Consider the following 19,630-nt stretch of genomic DNA (forward strand, 5'->3'; position numbering starts at 1 on the left):
TATATATATATATATATATATATATATATATATATATATATATGTGTGTGTGTATATATATGTGTGTGTGTATATATGTATATATGTATATATATATATATATGTGTGTGTGTGTGTGTGTGTGTGTGTGTGTGTGTGTGTGTGTGTGTGTGTGTGTGTGTGTGTGTGTGTGTATATATATGTGTATATATATATATATATATATATATATATATATATATATATATATATATATATATATATATATATGTGTGTGTAAGGTAATGTTGAACAAACAAACACATCCATTCACGCAGTCGACATTCCCTGCTTTGGTCATGCCGACTCACCAGCGAACTTTTTGTCCTTCACTGAATCCTGGTACACACGATATTGTCGTCTCCATGAAAAGCCATTTCATATCTGGCCAAGCTTATGTTACCCTGAGTTTTGTTATCACACTTCAAGGGTAATATCTGTTCGGATTTGATGCAAGTTCAATTCGAGCCAACCCTGCTGTTCATGTGGAAAGATTGCAGGTTTTGCTGGAATCTCCACACAGAACTGTGCTCACGGTCATACTCGGTGACATCAATTCCCACCAACTCGATTTGCCAGAACATCGCATTCTCCAAGCGATGGAACGGCACGTCTTCACGCAGTCGACATTCCCTGCTTTGGTCCTGTTGACTCACCAGCGAGCACAGATCCGGACCGTTGCGCTGTCACTCCCGCGCAGTTCACTTTGCCTCCTTCACTGCACCAGCGATAAGGACGTTCCTTTCCACTCGGTGTCATTACTCTGTTCCAGTGGACGTTGTTACAGCACCTCGCATTTCCCGCTGGTCGATTTTCCCCTCAGCGAAAGGTTTTTTTGTTGTTTACTTGTCTTTCTCATTTGATTGTCGTGAATGAAACGTGTGAATGATTTAAAGATGTTTGTTTTATTTTCACAGAATGGTGCTCAGGAACAATGTAAAAAGTCTCATGGTGCTTCGTTCGTCCATTGGTTGTCTTCGTGGTGAGGCACTTTTCCTCTACGTCTTCTTCTTCATTCGTTGGATTACATCTCACATTGCAGCTGAACCGCACGTCACGTCTTTCACATTTGTTTTGATTCGTGAAGATAATTCTGCAATTGATGCTTCAATTTCTTGGTTGTCTGAGTGTAAATGGTAACGTGATTTGGGTGGACATGAATGACTCTACTCCCTCAAATTATAAATTACATCCAGTCACGGGATTATTAAATGGCGGAAAATGGCGAATGTTTGTTCCGAGGAAGTAAAATCCGTTCAACAACAACAACAACAACAACAACAACAACAACAACAACAACAACAACAACAACAACAACAACAACAACAACAACAACAACAACAACAACAACAACAACAACAACAACAACGACAACAACGACGACAATAACGACGACGACGACGTATATATATTTTTCGCTCACCTGTACTCTCTGTTCCGATGAATAAACGCGATCGAGCAATATCCCATGGTGAGTCATTGAGTGAGCGAGCAACCGAGGGAGTTTGTAAACTTCAGTGATTATCGGCAATGGCGGATCCAGGGGGGGGGAGTTCACTGGGTGCACCAGGTGCATGGGGGAGTGAATGGGGGAAGGGGGAGTGAATGGGGGAAGGGGGGAGTGAATGGGGGAAGGGGCGGAGTGAATGGGGGAAGGGGGGATTGCATGAGGGGAGGGGAGTGCATGGGGGTGGGGGAGGGGGAGTGCATGGGGGAGGGGATTGCATGGGGGGGGGGGAGGGAGGAGTGCATGGGATGGGGGGTGTGGGGGAGTGCATGGGATGGGGGGTGTGGGGGAGTGCATGGGATGGGGGTGTGGGGGAGTGCATGGGATGGGGGTGTGGGGGGAGTGCATGGGATGGGGGGTGTGGGGGGAGTGCATGGGATGGGGGGTGTGGGGGGAGTGCATGGGATGGGGGGTGTGGGGGAGTGCATGGGATGGGGGTGTGGGGGGAGTGCATGGGATGGGGGTGTGGGGGGAGTGCATGGGATGGGGGGTGTGGGGGGAGTGCATGGGATGGGGGGTGTGGGGGAGTGCATGGGATGGGGGTGTGGGGGAGTGCATGGGATGGGGGGTGTGGGGGGAGTGCATGGGATGGGGGTGTGGGGGAGTGCATGGGATGGGGGGTGTGGGGGAGTGCATGGGATGGGGGGTGTGGGGGAGTGCATGGGATGGGGGGTGTGGGGGAGTGCATGGGATGGGGGGGTGTGGGGGAGTGCATGGGATGGGGGGTGTGGGGGGAGTGCATGGGATGGGGGGTGTGGGGGAGTGCATGGGATGGGGGGGAATGTGGGGGAGTGCATGGGATGGGGGGGTGTGGGGGAGTGCATGGGATGGGGGAATGTGGGGGGAGTGCATGGGATGGGGGGAATGTGGGGGAGTGCATGGGATGGGGGGAATGTGGGGGGAGTGCATGGGGTGGGGGGAATGTGGGGGAGTGCATGGGATGGGGGAGTGGGGGAGTGCATGGGATGGGGGGAATGTGGGGGGAGTGCATGGGATGGGGGGAGTGGGGGAGTGGGGGAGTGCATGGGATGGGGGGAATGTGGGGGAGTGCATGGGATGGGGGGAGTGGGGGGAGTGCATGGGATGTGGGGGGAGTGCATGGGATGGGGGGAGTGCATGGGAGGGGAGTGCATGGGGAGTGCATGGGATGGGGAGTTGGGGGAGTGCATGGGATGGGGGGAGTGCATGGGATGGGGGGAGTGCATGGGATGGGGGGGGAGTGCATGGGATGGGGGAGTGCATCGGGGAGGGGGAGTGCATGGGATGTGGGGGAGTGCATGGGATGGGGGGAGTGCATGGGAGGGGAATGCATGGGGAGTGCATGGGATTGGGGGAGTTGGGGGAGTGCATGGGATGGGGGGAGTGCATGGGATGGGGGGGAGTGCATGGGATGGGGGAGTGCATTCGGGAGGGGGGGAGTATATCGGGGAGGGGGGAGTGCATGGGATGGGGGGAGTGCATCGGGGAGCGGGGGGAGTGCATGGGCATTCTCTTAGCCGAAAACATGACCTGTATTTAACCTGTCAAAACATGATCTGTCAACATGAATCGCTGTCATCAGCATTGAAGAGGTTTCCAATGAACCGATAATGTGACCAGATTCTGGCAATGAACAAAATTTCGATCATCTTTGATGTCACTGAACTGTTGCTCCTGATCCGGGTGAGCTTCAGGACCCGTGTTCCTATTTCATAAGTTATATTGATTCTTTTTTGTGGCTCATGGAAGAGCTTGCACATCGATCACATCCGGGACAAACAACAATTGACGTTGTTCATTGCCATGAGTTACTCGGCATGACTTGAGTAGATAATCGACAAATGTGGCATAGTTTCCAACTGAACCACTTTTTGTATACTTTAAACAGCTTGTATTGCTTAATAATAGTGAACATACCGATTTTAACAATGTGTGTCTCATTTTTGAATGATTTTCATGTTGAGATAAGGTTTCTGTTGTGTTTTATGTGTAAATTCGACACGTGCTACAAGTGCTAATATTGCTACAGGTGATTCTCATCCCGCTTACAGGGGAATTCGTGCATTGCGTTCATCCAAGCCCATCCCTCGAGCACTGCAGTTGGAGCAGAGAGTGGTAGGCTCTTGACAGAGGAGTCTGACGTGAAGGCCCGCTGGGTCGGTTACTTTGAGCGGTTGTACCAGGCTGATCCACCAGCTGTCAAGTTAGTCGTGAAGGGTGTTACAATCCCTGTTGCTGACCCTCCAATCGACTGTGGTCCATCTTCGCATGTGGAAACACTGGCTGCGGTAAACCGGTTGAAACGGGGTAAAGCTCCAGGGATCTGTGGAATCCATGTTGAACTTCACAATGCTGCACTCGTGTCGTTGCATGCAGTTTTGTGCTCTGCCTGGAACACAGGCATCATCCCAACTGATTGGAAGAGGGGCCTTGTTGTCCCTCTCTGGAAAGGGAAGGGTGATCGCCAAGACTGCAACAACTACCGAGGGGTGACGCTGCTCTCAGTGTCGGGCAAGGGCTTTGCTCGGATAATTCTTGTTAGGATTCGCCACCATCTGCTTGAGCACCAGCGTCCAGAGCAGACAGGCTTTACACCAAAGAGGTCAACGATTGACCGTATCCTTGCTCTTCGGGTCCTCACCGAACGCAGACGAGAGTTTCGGCAGGGGCTGCTTGCAGCCCAAATTGATCTCTGTAAAGCGTTCGATTCAGTGAAACGGGATGCCCTCTTGAGGATTCTTGGTCTTCTTGGGGTACCACCAAAACTGATCGATCTGATGTTTGAACTCTACTCTGGTACTGAGAGTGCTGTGAAATGTGGTGTTACCATCTCTGACTTATTTCCAGTTGTTACTGGAGTTTGTCAGGGGTGTGTACTGGCCCCCACACTTTTCAGCACTTGTATGTACTGGAATATAGGGAGGATGTTGGAGAGATCAAGCTGCGGTGCATCGTTTTGGAATGTCAAGATCTCGGACCTTGATTTCGCAGATGATGCACTCATCTTTGCGGAGAATTTAGATATCCTTTTGGGGGCCCTTGAGGTGCTGAACGAGGAGTCGGAGCCGCTGGGATTACAGGTTTCTTGGGTCAAAACTAATATCCAGGCTTTCAATAACATCTTGGATGCTGCTGTCCTGTCTGTGTCTGTTTGTGGTGAGGATGTTGAGGTCGTGGAGAGATTCATTTATCTTGGCACTGATATTCATGTCTCTGCTGGCTGGGAGTCGGAGGCCAATAGACGTCTGGGTCGGGCCTGGGGAGTCATGGATTCACTGGATCATGGGGTGTGGCGCTGCCGGTACCTGTGCGGAAGGACGAAAGTCCGAGTCTTCAGGTCCTTGGTGCTTCCCGTCTTGCTCTATGGATTCAAGACTTGGACTCTGACCAAGGATCTGAAATGGAGACTTAATTCCTTTGGTTCCAGGTCTCTTCAGAGAATCCTTGGCGATCGCTGGTCGGATTTTATGTCCAACGAGCGGTTGCTGGGAGAGACTCGGATGAGATTTGTTAGTTGCATAGTCCGTGAGTTTCAGTTGCGGCTGTATGGACATGTGGCTTGTTTTCCTGACGCTGATCCTGCTCACCAGATTCTCTCAGCGAGGGAGTCTCGTAAGTGGAGGAGGCCAATGGGCCGACCACGTGCCTCGTGGTTGCAGCAGGTTGAGCGGAATCTCAAGGAGATCGGGATGGGCCTGATTCGAGGATGTATGGGGTTTCTGAGGCAACCATGCAAATGAATGGGGTGAAGGGGAAAAATTCTTTGAATTGATCCTCGAAAACCCCTCAACTGGAGTCTAATTCCTCCCCCTCCCATACAAATGTTTTGGCTAACCTTTTTGAAAACCTCTTTAAAAACCTTAAACAGGAGAATGATTTTCTCCCATACAAGCTCATGTTAATTTGAGACTTCTCAGGGCCCCAAAAAAACCTCATACAAATGTATAGGGAGAACTGTCTGACTCGAGACCCCTCAGGACTAAAAAGAGGAGAATGATTTTCTGCCATACAAGCTCATGTTAAATTGTGACTGTCTCAGGGCCCAAAAACCTCATACAAATTAATAGGGGAAGCTTTCTTGCTCAAGGCCCATCAGGTCAAAAGAGAAGAATGATTTTCTCTCCCCCCTCTGACTCTTTGTCCATGGGTTCAAAAGAAGAGATCAATCTCTGCCCCATTACTTACTCCACTCAAAGAGTGAGCCAATGAATATTTGTTAATGTTCTATTTGAGGTAATAAATTAATTTTCCAATTACATTTATCACCATTGAGTATGTTCACAAATATTATTTTGGAACTTAGTTCTTGGTCTAAATATCTTTGTTGACCAGAGATAAAATGATAAACTTCTCTTAATGCTCTTGTTTGACCACCTCCTGAGCCACACATCATTTTGAGATTATAGTAAATTGTTTTTGCATTGTTTAATTGATAACCATCAAAGTTTTCAGTCCATTCAAGGATATTTATTTTTTTCTTTACATCCTCTCACTTATTTGTAATTAAATTTATCCGCTTATTTGTTTTATCTACTTTTACCCCGGTTATTTCTTCAATAAGACTTATTTGATATTTTTCACATTCTTGATGTTTTCCATTTAAGTACCAAGTTTGATTACATCTCCACTCTTTGGTTTGGTTATTGCTTGGTTCTATCATTTATATATAATTAAAAAGACACCCCTTGACACTTATACTTATAACCATAAGGGAGACTATTAATTCCATTCTCTAAAATATATCTTTTATCATCAAAAGCACCTAATGCTTTCTTGTTTATTAACCTCCGCCATCTTCGAAGATGGATGGAGGTTACTGTTTTCACCCCTTTCTGTTTGTTTGTTTGTTTGTGAACAGTTACGGAAAAACTCGACGGATTTCGACGAAACTTGGTGGGGGGGGGGGGTTAGGTATGGTCCAAGGGTCTTGCCATTAAATTTTGGACTTGGCCCCACCCCCCCAAAAATATATATTTTTTTTGCATTTCTACATGATTTAAGTGATTTCCAACCCCCCCCCCAATTTTTTTACCCCACCCCCAATTTTTTTACCCCCCCCAAGAAAATATTAGAGAAAATTTTCTTTTTTGCATTTCTACATGTTTTAACTGATTTCCAACCCCACCCCAAAAATTGTTACCCCCCCCCCCAAAAAAAAATAGTTCGAGATTTTTTTTTTTTTGCATTTCTATATGTTTTAAGTGATTTCCAACCCCACCCCCAAAAATTGTTACCCCCCCCAAAAAAATTGCTAGAGAAAAATTTTTTTTTTTTGCATTTCTACATATTTTCAGTGATTTCCAACCCCTCCCCAAAAAAATTGTTTGAGAAAAAAAAATTTTTTTTGCATTTTAACATGTTTTTTGTGATTTCCAACCCCCCCCCAAAAAAAAAAAGAAAAACTTTTTTTTGTATTTCTACTTGTTTTAAGTGATTTCCAACCCCCCCAAAAAAAATTGTTTGAGAAAAAAAAATTTTGCAACTTTTTTTTTAAACAAAATTTCGATTTTTTTTTTTTCATTTTTACATCTTTTAATTGATTTCCAACCCCCCCCCCCCCCCAAAAAAAAATGTTGGAGAAAAGAACTATAACAGCACGGTTGACATATTTAATGAATAAGATATAAGGTTCACTTGAGTGACCCAGCAGTATTGGCGGCGGAGGTTTTGCACTCTCCTGAGTGCTCCCCCTCTTGTTTCTTCTGTATATAATTGATGTTTATAACATCTTATTTTATTCATTTTTCTATGCTCTTCATTCTTTGAGATTAAACAGTTGTAATAATGTTTAAAGTTTATTGTTTAATTTCTTATTTTTTTCTTTATTCCCTTTAACTTCTTTTTACACCTTTCAGTATTATTGTCAATATATGTAAAAGCATAAGCCTTTGATCTCAAACCCACAAATTCACTCAAGACCTTCCCACCCAATTCATCTTTATTTTACCAATAACCTTTTCATTCTTTTTTTGAAAACAATATACTATTTTTCTTATAATTACTTGTATCAAATATATCAATATTATCAATCATATCCTCATATACATCTCCACTCTTTAATTCTAATACAAAACTATCTGTGTCCATGTATAACAATGACACATTATCCTTATACTTTAATTTTAAATTATTATTGTAATAGTCACACATAAATAACTTTGACAAGTCAAGAATTGATGTTCCTAGATAAATGGGTTTATTCATTTTAATACTCTTTTCAAAAGAATAGCACAAAAGTTCTCTGAAAACACCTCCGCTCGTTCAAAACTTGGTCTATTAATTAACTTAATCCTGTTTCCAAGATGTAGCAAGTCTTATGTTTTCTCGATTCCTAACATTTTCCATCGTCTTTCCAAATACAGCATCATTCATTAATTTATAAAAGTCCTTCTCAAATTTTGTTTCTGCGTTTTTTTCTACTTTTTGTATTAAAATCAATATAGTCCTTTAACCATGGACTTTGTTTAAATTTCAAAATCCTTTGAATTTTCCTCACTCTCAACCCAGCAGATAAATATTGTCTCGAGTTCCTTTGATGTAAAACATAACTTTCTTTATCATTTAAGTAGTTTTTTTTTTAAGTAGTAAGTAGTTTTTCTGAAGATTTACCCTTTGTATTAAATGACTGTTGGTAATCACTTAACCATTCTTTTCTTGGACTTTCTTTATTGGAGGCATAGGGAAGGTCTTTATGTTTATTATGAAGTTCTTCAGGGTATTTTAAATCAACCTCAAATAATATCCAACTTCAGCCTTATCCAATTCTTTTTGAGAGGAGATTACAATGTCAAGTAAACTTTTTCATAATGTTTTTCTTTATCCCATTGAAGTTTTCTATAAGGTAAATATTGAGACATAGCCCACCCATACAAATTGTTAGCATCATAATACATCAGGAAAGAGTTGTGGTCATTCTTATTATAATCAGGAAGATATTTGTGATTTGTTTTAGCATATCTCTTGGAACATACTTGAGATATTCCTCCACTTTTAGCCTTCTCTATCATTAAACGCATATCTATATCCCTGGTTAATTCCAAATTTTGTTTTGTCATTTTTAACATAGCACTCCAAGCCAAACCCGGGCTGTGTAATAGTGAGCGGGGTCTAATGCATCAGAATTTTTATTACGACAGACTGTTCTTAAAGTTTCAAACACATCACTTAATTAACAGTACATCAGTTTTAAGATATAAATTATGATATTCCCCAAGATTCTTTATATTAAACTTTTCCCAAACCTTTTTAGCTTGTGTATAATCTTCATCAGAAATATGAGTATTATTCAACTTACCATAGGAACTTTCCCTTGAAGGAAGTTGTGTTTCTTTAAACCTTTCAAATGAATCCATATAGTCAGAAGGATATATTCCCTTTTATGATAAGAGATCAATCTCTTCTTGATTTGGGAAAATGTGATTTAAGACTCGGGAAGTTTTTAATATTAGATGCTATCACAGATCATGAATCTCCCATAAACTTGCATGTGTCAAGAAATCTGATATGGGTTATGGGGTATGTATAAATCATTTTTGTGAATGAGACATATTTTTGATCTGTGTTAGGAATGGCACAAATACATCCAGGTGTCTTTGAAAGTTCATTTATAAATAGATGTGTGTCGTAGTGAGCGTTGTTGTGAAGAAAGACAGTAATAAAATTTGGAGTCTTGTAATTAAGATTACAACGTGAATGAGCGGGACCTCAATATTTACCAGTAAGATGACAATGATCTCTAACTTTAAACTCCTCAATTTCCTCCCCACAAATATTACAGGTATTGTCCTCTCTAAATTTATTTTCCTCTTCCTTTGTTATAGACATTGGTTTATTGGTTTGCACCATTATTTCTCTTAGTCTTATACAGTCTTTTTCCAATCGTCTTACAAACTCCTCTGAGGCATCTTCCCCTCTATAAAGTTCTAACTTGTTGTATTCATCACCAACAGCTGATTTGATATAATAACAGAAACCACAAGGAGTATGTTTTTGATATTTATTTGTGTACGATTTATTTGGATTTGGAGAAACAGTATCTATCTTTTCAAGGATACTTTCAAAATCAGCATAGATCACAAACGGATGTTTTATAGATTTGTTAAAATCTTTGAATGATATGTTTGAACCTGCTTTTGGTAAATTGTTTATGGTTGATTAATGATTACTACAATATTTTGAATGTTGATTTAATCGTTCTTTTGTGTGAAAGGAGTTGAGACATCACTTACAAGGATACGTTTTACATTTTCTCTTATATATTTGTGATTTGGTTAATGTTGAGAATTTTTGATGAAAACATAATGTGATTTTTTTTTCCTCTGAAGTAAAGTGGAGAAGGGCAATGTGTGTTTCATCATTTTTATAGTTGTTTGAAATTTTTAATATTTGAACTTTGTTTGTATCTGTTAATCCATATACATTAACAGATAGATTATTAATTTTCTCAAATTTAGGAATATCTCTCAATGAAATTGGAAACTTTAAATCTTTAACATTTAATGTATTCTCGTATTTCTTATAATGTTGAAACCTTTCAGGATTCCATTGTGGAGGATGTAAGTGAGCAAGAACAGACCATAGACAACATTTATTATCTTTGTTTTGAATATTAACAACCGCTTTCTTAAGTTTTATCTTTTTTGGGAAATCAATATTAGAAGAAGCTTAAAGAGGATCTGATTTTAAGATGTGTATATCTAAAAAGATTATTTTTGTGATGGTAAATCCACTACCGACAACAGTGTTATCAACATCTTGTTCTTATGTCTGGAGATCATCATAAACATCACATATTGCAAAATCTTGAAATGATGAGATAAAGTGGGGGTTTGTCCTCATATAAGGAGTAGTTTCATCGTCTTGTCTTACCATTTTCAATTTTACTCCCATATAAAACTTAAAAGTTTTCATTTCACTTCATGTGTTTTTAATTATCGTTTCAATACTGTGTTTAACCATATCAACAGCTTCCATGATTGAAGATGGTCCAGGGTCTTGAAAACGAAACAATCTTATTTGTATATTCCTTTTGAATGCCCCATCAGTGTTTTCAATGGAGAATTTAGCTTCCCTTTCTTCATTGATCTTGTATTTGCCTGATTGAAGGTGTTTATTATAATTTTTTAAAGAATATCATTATCACATGTATCACAATGTTTTGTTTCTTGGTCAAGTGGAGATATTTGTCTGAAGAGATTGAATGTGTGTTTGTTGGTTTGACGGTGTTTTTGATAATATTTATATTCATGATTACAAACGTCACAGTACTTTGTATTTACCATATTTATATAATACAACTTTATTTAAACTAAAATTTTCTTGATGAAAATTTCGTTTAATTTATAGGTTAATTTTTGCTTAAAACCATTTTATCCTCCAACTTTTTTCACTTAATAAATACAATGTTTCAAGACACAAAAGACAAGTTTCAATCAATCTCTGCATTTTCTAAAGATACTGAGAAACATGTAAAGGATGTAAAATTGAACAAAGATAAATATAACAACTATTGGATAAAAACAATTATGGTAAATAATATGAGTTCTTCAATTTCCTTCATTGGAAGGGCTTTTAGTATACCTGGAAGAACATCAATGAAAGTATCTCTAACAAAAGTTTCTCCTCTCCTTCTGGAAATATATTCAAAACTAGAAAAAGCAATGAAACAATAAAAAGTTTCAAAAAATAAAAACCTTCTGGATGAAGCTTTAGAAAGACAAGATAAGACCATCTGTAATATGCAAGGTGAAATTTGTATTTTTTTCAACAACCCTAAAGATGTAAATACTGATGAAATAAAGGATGTTAATATATCGGGTGAAATGATATTTCGTTCAATTGTAGTTAAGGATCATTTTAAAATTACCTTTAATATTAAAAATGTAGCAGTTGAATCTGTTAATGAAAAAAAGTATTTAGAGGGTAATGTTTTTTTCTACTAATTAAATACAAGTCATTATTCAACTGAAGATTTTGAAGATTATGAGAGTGATGACAGTTATGATACTGAGAGTTTGCATTCAAACGATAGTTATGATACCGAGAGTTTGTGTTCAAACGATAGTTATGAAAGTTGTTTTATAGATGATTCTGAAAGTATCGAAGATTATACCGAAGATGAATTTTAGATGAAGTAAAATTTTACTTTATAATTATGCGAGATTTTTAGCCTCTTGAATTCCCTGATTCTCCATATGATAAATTTGAGAATTGTCCTGCGTGTGAAAGACGGGGATTAAACACAGAGTCAAAAGCCTATAAACAATGTATATTCTGTGATTATCGTCTCAGGAATGATAATAAAAAATATAAAAAGGAAAATAATTCTTTTTGACACCAAAAATGAATTACTTTACAAGATTGATTAGAGAAATGAATGTAAAGTATGAGGGCAATCACACACCTTTCCTTGCAATGGCAGAAACTGAACATATTTGAGAAATGTTCAAAGGATTGTTGTTATCTATTAATTATTCACGATTGTCATTTTCAGGGAAATATCAACACAAGATATTGTATAAATAAAATAATGGATTATCTTGAAATTAAACCCGAACTTAGGATAAAATATAGTTTCTAAAAAAGCCAATAATAAATTAAATAACCTGTTTTCCAAATATAGAAATGAATGATTTTTTTACCCATTTGGGAAAATAAAATATAATTTAACAATCATAAAAAATCTTCCAAATTCATTAAGATGTGTCATAGTTGGTTCAAGCAGATGTGGAAAAACCTGCTTTCTTTTGAAGATGCTCCTGACTCCCAACTTTTTATATTATGATCATTTAATAATTTTCACAAAGTCGAGTTTTCAACCTGAGTATCAACTACTCTCACAAGGTTTTAATGCTGGTCTTCAAAATGAAGATTTAATCAGTTTATTTCAACTTCAAAACAATCTAAATGATTATAACATTGAAGATATAATGCAACTATTTTGTGATGCACAGAAATATATAAAGAAATCAAAACTGATAATTTGTATTCTTGGTGATAATACGGACTAGCTTAACCTGCGCTCTGCGCGACATGTTGGGGTGGGTGTGTTTGAGAAAGGAACTGATGCAGAGTATCAGTAGTAATTTTACTTTAATGCAGTAAGTGGAATATGATTTCACTGTTTCAGAACCATTTTATTTACTTTTTTTGCACCATGCACCGCATATGGTCTTTGAGATAATGTAAGCCGAATATGACGTTACTCGAGTGCAGAACAAAGTCGAAGATAGCGCGACACGAAACAACAAACTCGGAAATAATATATAAGATGATATACCTTCTCCGCAAGATTTGGATAGTTCAAAAAAGAACCTCGTTATCTTTGATGATTGTGTTAATGAGAGAAACCAAACGGTAATGGACAGCTACTACACAAGAGGGAGACATTCTTCTTGTAATTGTATTTATCTTTGTCAATCATACTTCAACTTCCTCATCGTTCCATCAGAAACAATGCCAATACTTTTTATTTTATTCAAGTTAAATTCAATAGATATAAACAATTTTTGGAGAGATAATTGTTCTACATTATGTAGTAAAAAGGAATTTGGGGACTACATGAAGCACACAACTGAAAAATATGAATATATTGTTGTGAAACGATGAGATATTAAATGATATTTTCCAATCAATAATTGGATGCGAAAGAAAGAGCAAGAAGATTTAAGGAACATCAAGAGTTGGTTTCAAAAGTTGTAAAACAACAGGAAGACATAAAGAAGAAACGCAGACAGAAACTAATGGGTGAAGAAGCATTTGAAAGAAAACAAGAGAAAATTTTTAAACCACTTTTAAAAACTTCCCAAGAAAAAATTATAGATGTTTCCACAGTTCCCACAATAGAATATACTCCTAAAAAACTTCAAATGTTAAAAGATTTCAGTCAAATATCAGAGGAGGAATTAGAGCATCAAGGAGAATTAGAATATGATGATGAAGGATTATTTCAACAACTGGAAGAGATTAATCAACCCCCTGATAATATTGTGAATGCTCTTCAAAACAATGAATATTCAGCGGAATCAAAAACCAATGCAGGACTCATTCCAACAAAACAACCAACAATATTTCATCTTGTTCAAGAAAAGGTATTGATATTTAATGATGAATGATGGTTCTTGAGTTCTGCTCAATCTCCTGCTAAACTAACTCTGAGATAAATGTTTCTTCTCTCAAAAGATGGAAGACAAGCTTCAACTGTGAGCGATGAATCAAAGTATTTTGATAAACCATTGGATAAGAAAAACAATGATAATAGAGTATATATTGATCTGCTGGACTCTGTTAATTTTCGGGTTTGTCTTTCTGGTAAAAAAAAGAAGAACGAGTAGGAGAAACACATTATTCAGGCTTTAAGTATCCTTGGTTCAGGTGTTAGTTTTCTTCCAAATGACCCATCACAATTAGTTAATAGACTGTTATTGTTGTTCGGTCGTAAAAAGGCTGGAAATAACAATTGTTTGAATGAAGCATCAGCCATTTTAGACCAGTTGATGAACATGAAAATAATTAATAAATACCAATATAAAGACATTTTATCTCATTAAATAAGATGAGAAGCACAATCCTTAGTTTCAATTTCACAACAAACGACCACACATCTTCATTTCCATACCCACTACAACTTGACGCAATAAAAGAATATGAGGCATCTTTATTGTCCATGGAAACTTATAATACCTTATTTAATATAACCGAGAAAAATGAGAAGTTTAGTTATAATCCGGGAAGTGGATACAAATCCATAACAGTTTCACCCGGAGCAGATGAGATTTCTCAAATATCTTCCGAAATTGTTCGTCTTACGAAAGAACAGGATGGTAAACCAAAAAATATTGTTATAGATATTCAAAAACATACTTCAAAATCGATGATAAAACGTAAAAATTCTACTACTAAATTCACCTACTACAAGGTTGATTTCACAATTGATAATTCATTTTGAGAGTTATTGGGTTTCTCCTCAAAAACGATTGAAATTCATGGGACGTTTTACAGTGATAATGTCATTCAAATATCCTCAGGAATAAATTCAGTATTAATTCACTGTGATTTGATTGATGGTGCTTATAATGATGGAATAAGAACAAATACAATATTTTCATTCAGCGCATACTCAACCCCACTTGGTTATAAATTCAATATGGAACCCAAAAATTTGGTTTATCTCCCTGTGTCAGGAAAAACCATACACAGAGTAAATTTTAGGATAACTTACCAAAATAATCATATGATTTCTTTTAATGGAGAAGTTATGTCCATCAGAATTCACCTACGTGAAGTTTTCCAAAAAATGAATACGATGGTTATTGTGAGGAAACACGAGTTGGGAAAATATAAAATAACTACAGGGGATGGGATGTTCTTTTCCCCATACTACAAGGGTGAAGGTATGTATCTTGGTAGAGGATACTATAAACCTAAGAGACAAAGGGGTGTTGGACATCAATTTAGAGGAGATGGGATAATTGATACTCAAATGGGTATCGGTTCAACTATTCTTAAACATCAAGACCTAATTGGGTCAACTGCTTCTGCTGTGGGAAATGTCGCAGGTGCTGTCAAGAGTATAAAAGATGCCCAAAAGGAATATCACAGATTACGAAAGGTAAAACTCGGTTGTCTCCCCAAGAACAACAGAAAATAATTCAAATACTTGGGTCAGGGTTTCAAAAGTTTTAACATCTTTTTTACTAAATAAATACAAGTATGGAAGCAATTGACAGTATCTATGATTTGGATGATACTATTATCATCTGAAACTCCACTAAAAAATAAGATTACTTCAAGGTAAATGCAATAACTGGAACAGACTGGAATGCAAATGGTACAAAATGTTTTGAAATAAATAATCAACAAACTTATTTGAATCTTTCTGAAAGTTTCTTGTTGTGTAAATTTAAAATCACGAAGGCTGGGAATAACACAAACGCTACACTCGTAAATGATTTCTTCTGGAAAATGTTTGATAGTGTTCGTTTATACATTGGAACACAAGAAGTTGAAGTAGTTGATTATGTGTCTGCTGTATCTGAAATGATGAAATTTACCCTGTATTCATTCAGTGATAGAATGGGAAAGGGGGCTGTCGAAGGTTTTATTCCTGATATGTCAATGGGAATAAGCACAGACCATGGTTATACTCAAAGGAAAGGAGCGTATAATGATGATACAAAAGCAGTGAATAGTTTTACTGTGGCAGTTCCTCTTTAAGGTATATTTGGATTTTGTGTTCATGATAAAGTTCTGTATAGTCTTAAAATTAGATTTCAAGTACAAAGGAATGATAATGAAAATAGATTACTTTTTGGTGTTGCTCATGCTTTTGGTGATCAGAATAAATTTGTAATTGATGAAATGAGTTGGTATATGAGTGAATTTACTCCTAATCTTAAAACAGAAGAGATGTTGAACAGAAGACTTAACTCGAAGAAACCACTCAGTGTATCATACCTTAAAAGAAGATGTCAACACGTTAAACTGAACCAAACCACTTACGCATGGAATATGGGTGTTCTGGAAAGAAAGCCACGATATCTGTGGATCATTTTTTAAAAACCAGATGGTGATACTGCTACTGATAATAATACTGCATTGAGTGACAATGCGAAGGTGAAACAAGCTCGCGTTTCTCTCGATGGAACATTTTATCCACGGGATAGATTGGAAATTATTTGGGGGGAAAAATGATTATGCTGAAGCATTCAAGTCTTTCCAAACGGTGTTTGAAAGCAATGGAAATAAAGAACCGATTTTGGATATGACAGCATTTAAAAGTTTGTATTGAATCTATGCGTTTGATCTGAGTGCTCAAAAGGAAACTATAAAGTCTAATCGAGTGGATACTTCCCTACACATTGAAAGAGGAGAGAGTGAAGAAGTTGATACATATTGTTTGCTTTTGGAAGAAACAGAATTGCAGATTAATACAGATAATGGTGTTATGATTAGTCTCACATAATTTTTTGTTCAATAAATGAGTGGCAAAGTACCCACTGGGGCACATGTTAATCAAATCAATCTTCATAAACTATCATCTTGTGTTCAAAATCAAAAGCCTTGTACGATTAACGTTAATACAATTCAGAGAAAAGGAGCAGTAAGAATTGATGTTTTGCTCACAAGAGAACAGGTTAAAATCTTGAATGACACTGGCTCACTTAAAATTAAAATGACAAAACCAATGTTGAAAAAATATTCAATAAGAGAGACGAGTGGAGGATTTCTCCCATTTCTAATTCCTTTATTTGCTGGTTTAAGTGCGGTTGGAGCATTGACGGGTGGTATTTCAACAGCGGTGAAAACTGCCAACGAAAGGAAGGCTCAACTCCGGGCTCAAAAAGAATTGGAAAGACATAACAAAGAGTTGGAGAAACAAATTAGTGGAAGTGGTGTAATTGTAGATTTTGCTGAAAAACTTGAAAGTCTGACTGATAAAGTGAGATTGTTAGTTGGAGATATGCTTTCTTCTATCGCACAAGCAGGTGTAAAATTAACTAAAAGGGGTAATGGATTCTATCTTTCTCATTAATAAATGAGCATTGAAGAATGGTTTAAAGAATTTGGAAAGAATACAACATCAAATTTACAACTTGTCAAATATTGTAAGATATTAAAAATTCATAATGTGGTTATTTGCATGAGAGATGAATTAACAAACGTGCCTAAACATATAAAGAATAGTATTCTGAACTTCGTAGATAATAATGGGAACGGTTATCATTGGGTTTGTATTTTTAATAGTCAAGACAAATATTATTTTGATAGTTTTGGTCTTCCACCACCTGTTGAAGTCATAAAATTATTACAGAATGGTGTTTATCAAACATTTCAAGTCCAAGAATTTAATTCCAAGTGTTGTGGTCAATTATGTCTCTATGTGTTATTTCAACTCAACAAAAATAAAAAAATTATGACATTTTTAATCTAATATAAATGACATGTTGGTAAAGATGGTTCTATCTTTGGTGGGGGGTGTTGGGAGAGTGATGAGTTGGAGAGGAAAAGAGAAAGCGAGGGGGAGAGAGAGAGGGGAGGGACCCAAATTAAATAATCCTGTAAACCTGCATGAATAACGTTTGGAGGGGAGCCAATTGATGGACAGAAGGGGTTACACCACCTAAAATCCTTTCATTTCAAATTAAACACATAATGGCTGTCCCATCTGTGGAACCATCTGAAAGAATACGAACCTTCGAAGCACCAGGATCAATGAGACGCCGAGCGACATGAAGGATTTGCACAATCAGCAACCGGGAAGGGCTCTAAACCACGTCTGTGCTGGAACAGATAAAAAGGCATGGCTGCACCAGCGAGAACGGAGCCGCCAGGAAGAGACACTGTGGAGATTGAGGAATGCCACCAAAGCAGCACCACCGAGGCATCCGAGAGCGGAGCTTTGCCCGAGTGCATTGTTGGCTACCTGTACGGCTTTGTCTGAGTGGGAGGTCACGTGCCTGCTCGACTCTGCCAAGGCCGGAGTTTAATTTCCTTGACACGGTGCTAATGGGTTCTGTGGATTGCTGATCATCTGCAGGTCTATTCTGTAACAACCCATGAACTTGTTGGTTCCAAACCATATGTGAACGTCAAACTGACACACCACCTACACACTCTTACCCTGAGTACCTCCTTCCACATCTGCTTCATTCACCTTGGGACCAATGCAGGCCCGCACTGTCTTTATTGAGTGAGCCATTGCCATACCAAACTCCACTCTTTTCTCCATCTTCTCATGCTATTGCCTATCTTTCCTGGTTGATTGATGATGTGTCATGTCCTGTGTATAGCGATAGATAAGATTGTTTTTTTAAGAGGGCTCCATAAGTGTTAAGGTCATTACTTTCCTCATGTATCTTTTTAATGTGCTTCTATTGCTTTGATTGGTAAGTACAATCCATTGTGTTTGATTTGACAGTGAATTAATGTGCTATTTTTGATTGTGCTTAAATGTGTCCTGCATGTGTAATTGTAAATGAGTGTGTTGATTAAATAAATGTGCTTGTTAAGGTTTGAGAGTTTCTGATCAGTTCATGTGTCTTCTCCTCCATGGGTCCAGCATAGTCCACACATTATTGTGAGCTGGGAAGTTCTGCCCCACATGATTTGCACTTGTTAGTCAGCGCACACTCACTGTGTCATTCTGCATTGAGGGCATGAGACCAACCCCCCCCCTCACCTTGTTGTGGTCGTTCACAGGTAAAGTACCATGTGAAGTGGTGAAACCCTGCCAGGATTGAGGGTACCAATTGGCGTTCGTGGTTGCTTAAAACCCATCGGAGCACAAAGTTATTCGTGCCCAGTGGCCTTCGGATTAGGACTTCAGGAGAAACTTGAGCACTTCCCCCTAGTGGCAACTCAAACTCCAGATCCGTAACAATATGATCACAAAACATATTTGGAGAGACACCAGGTACACAGAGGCTTTTGCTGAGTCAGATCAAAAACTACGAGCGCTATTATGCTGTTTTACCCTTTCATATTTTTATTCAAGCGTGCAATTAATTTTGTGTTTAATTGAGCAAGATATGCCATTCCATTCCTTTGGGACCATACTCTGTGCAGAGCATTGGTGCTGCCTAAGCAGTCTCCTTGGCTATATTGGTCACAATCCTGGACGGGTCGCCACTCCGACACAGGAGATATACTATGGTCGCTAGATAGACTGTATCATGAGAGACAGAATCAGAGTCAAAAAGAGTGAGAGAGCTTGCTCACATTGTCTTGTCTGGGTAGGGCCCCCACCAGAGGACCCCTTCCCTTCTCCCCAATCAGCATGTACAACAGTTGTGGCAGTGTTTTGCCAACCAATCCAGTCGCAGTATCCGGTGTGATGCTATCAGTCAATCCTGGCTCTTCCCGCCCAAATTGACTCTGCCCTTCGGAGAAGTCCTGCGTTCCAGAATATTCCATTCCCACCAACCCATGTGCTCGGCATTTACCAATCCCAATTCACTCAACATTCTCTATTGCTTCTTTGCTTGACATGATTATTTTGATATATATTGCTTGATATGATTCTCAACATTGCACACAACTTCACCTCGATAGCTACTAAAGGTTACAACGCCATCTACCAACACAGGACAAACTATCCATTCATCTTAAAGAAAAACATAAAATGTC

The 19,630-nt window shown here is 38.5% G+C and overlaps 1 protein-coding gene across 1 annotated transcript in view; it reads left to right on the top strand.

Moving 5' to 3' along the window:
• The first annotated feature begins 484 nt into the window (after positions 1 to 484).
• LOC147035681 (equilibrative nucleoside transporter 1-like) overlaps positions 485 to 19,630 on the top strand; it is a 261,512-nt gene continuing 242,366 nt past the window's right edge. The window contains exons 1-2 of the mRNA XM_085846616.1: positions 485 to 847; positions 936 to 1,000. Of these exons, the coding sequence (XP_085702742.1) occupies positions 618 to 847; positions 936 to 1,000 (295 nt within the window). The 5' untranslated portion in view covers positions 485 to 617. The remainder of the gene's footprint in view (positions 848 to 935; positions 1,001 to 19,630) is intronic.

Source organism: Eptatretus burgeri, chromosome 1 (assembly GCF_056783735.1).
Source record: "Eptatretus burgeri isolate ZD-2024b chromosome 1, Ebu_testis_v1, whole genome shotgun sequence".
In the NCBI taxonomy this organism is placed as follows: Eukaryota; Metazoa; Chordata; class Myxini; order Myxiniformes; family Myxinidae; genus Eptatretus; species Eptatretus burgeri.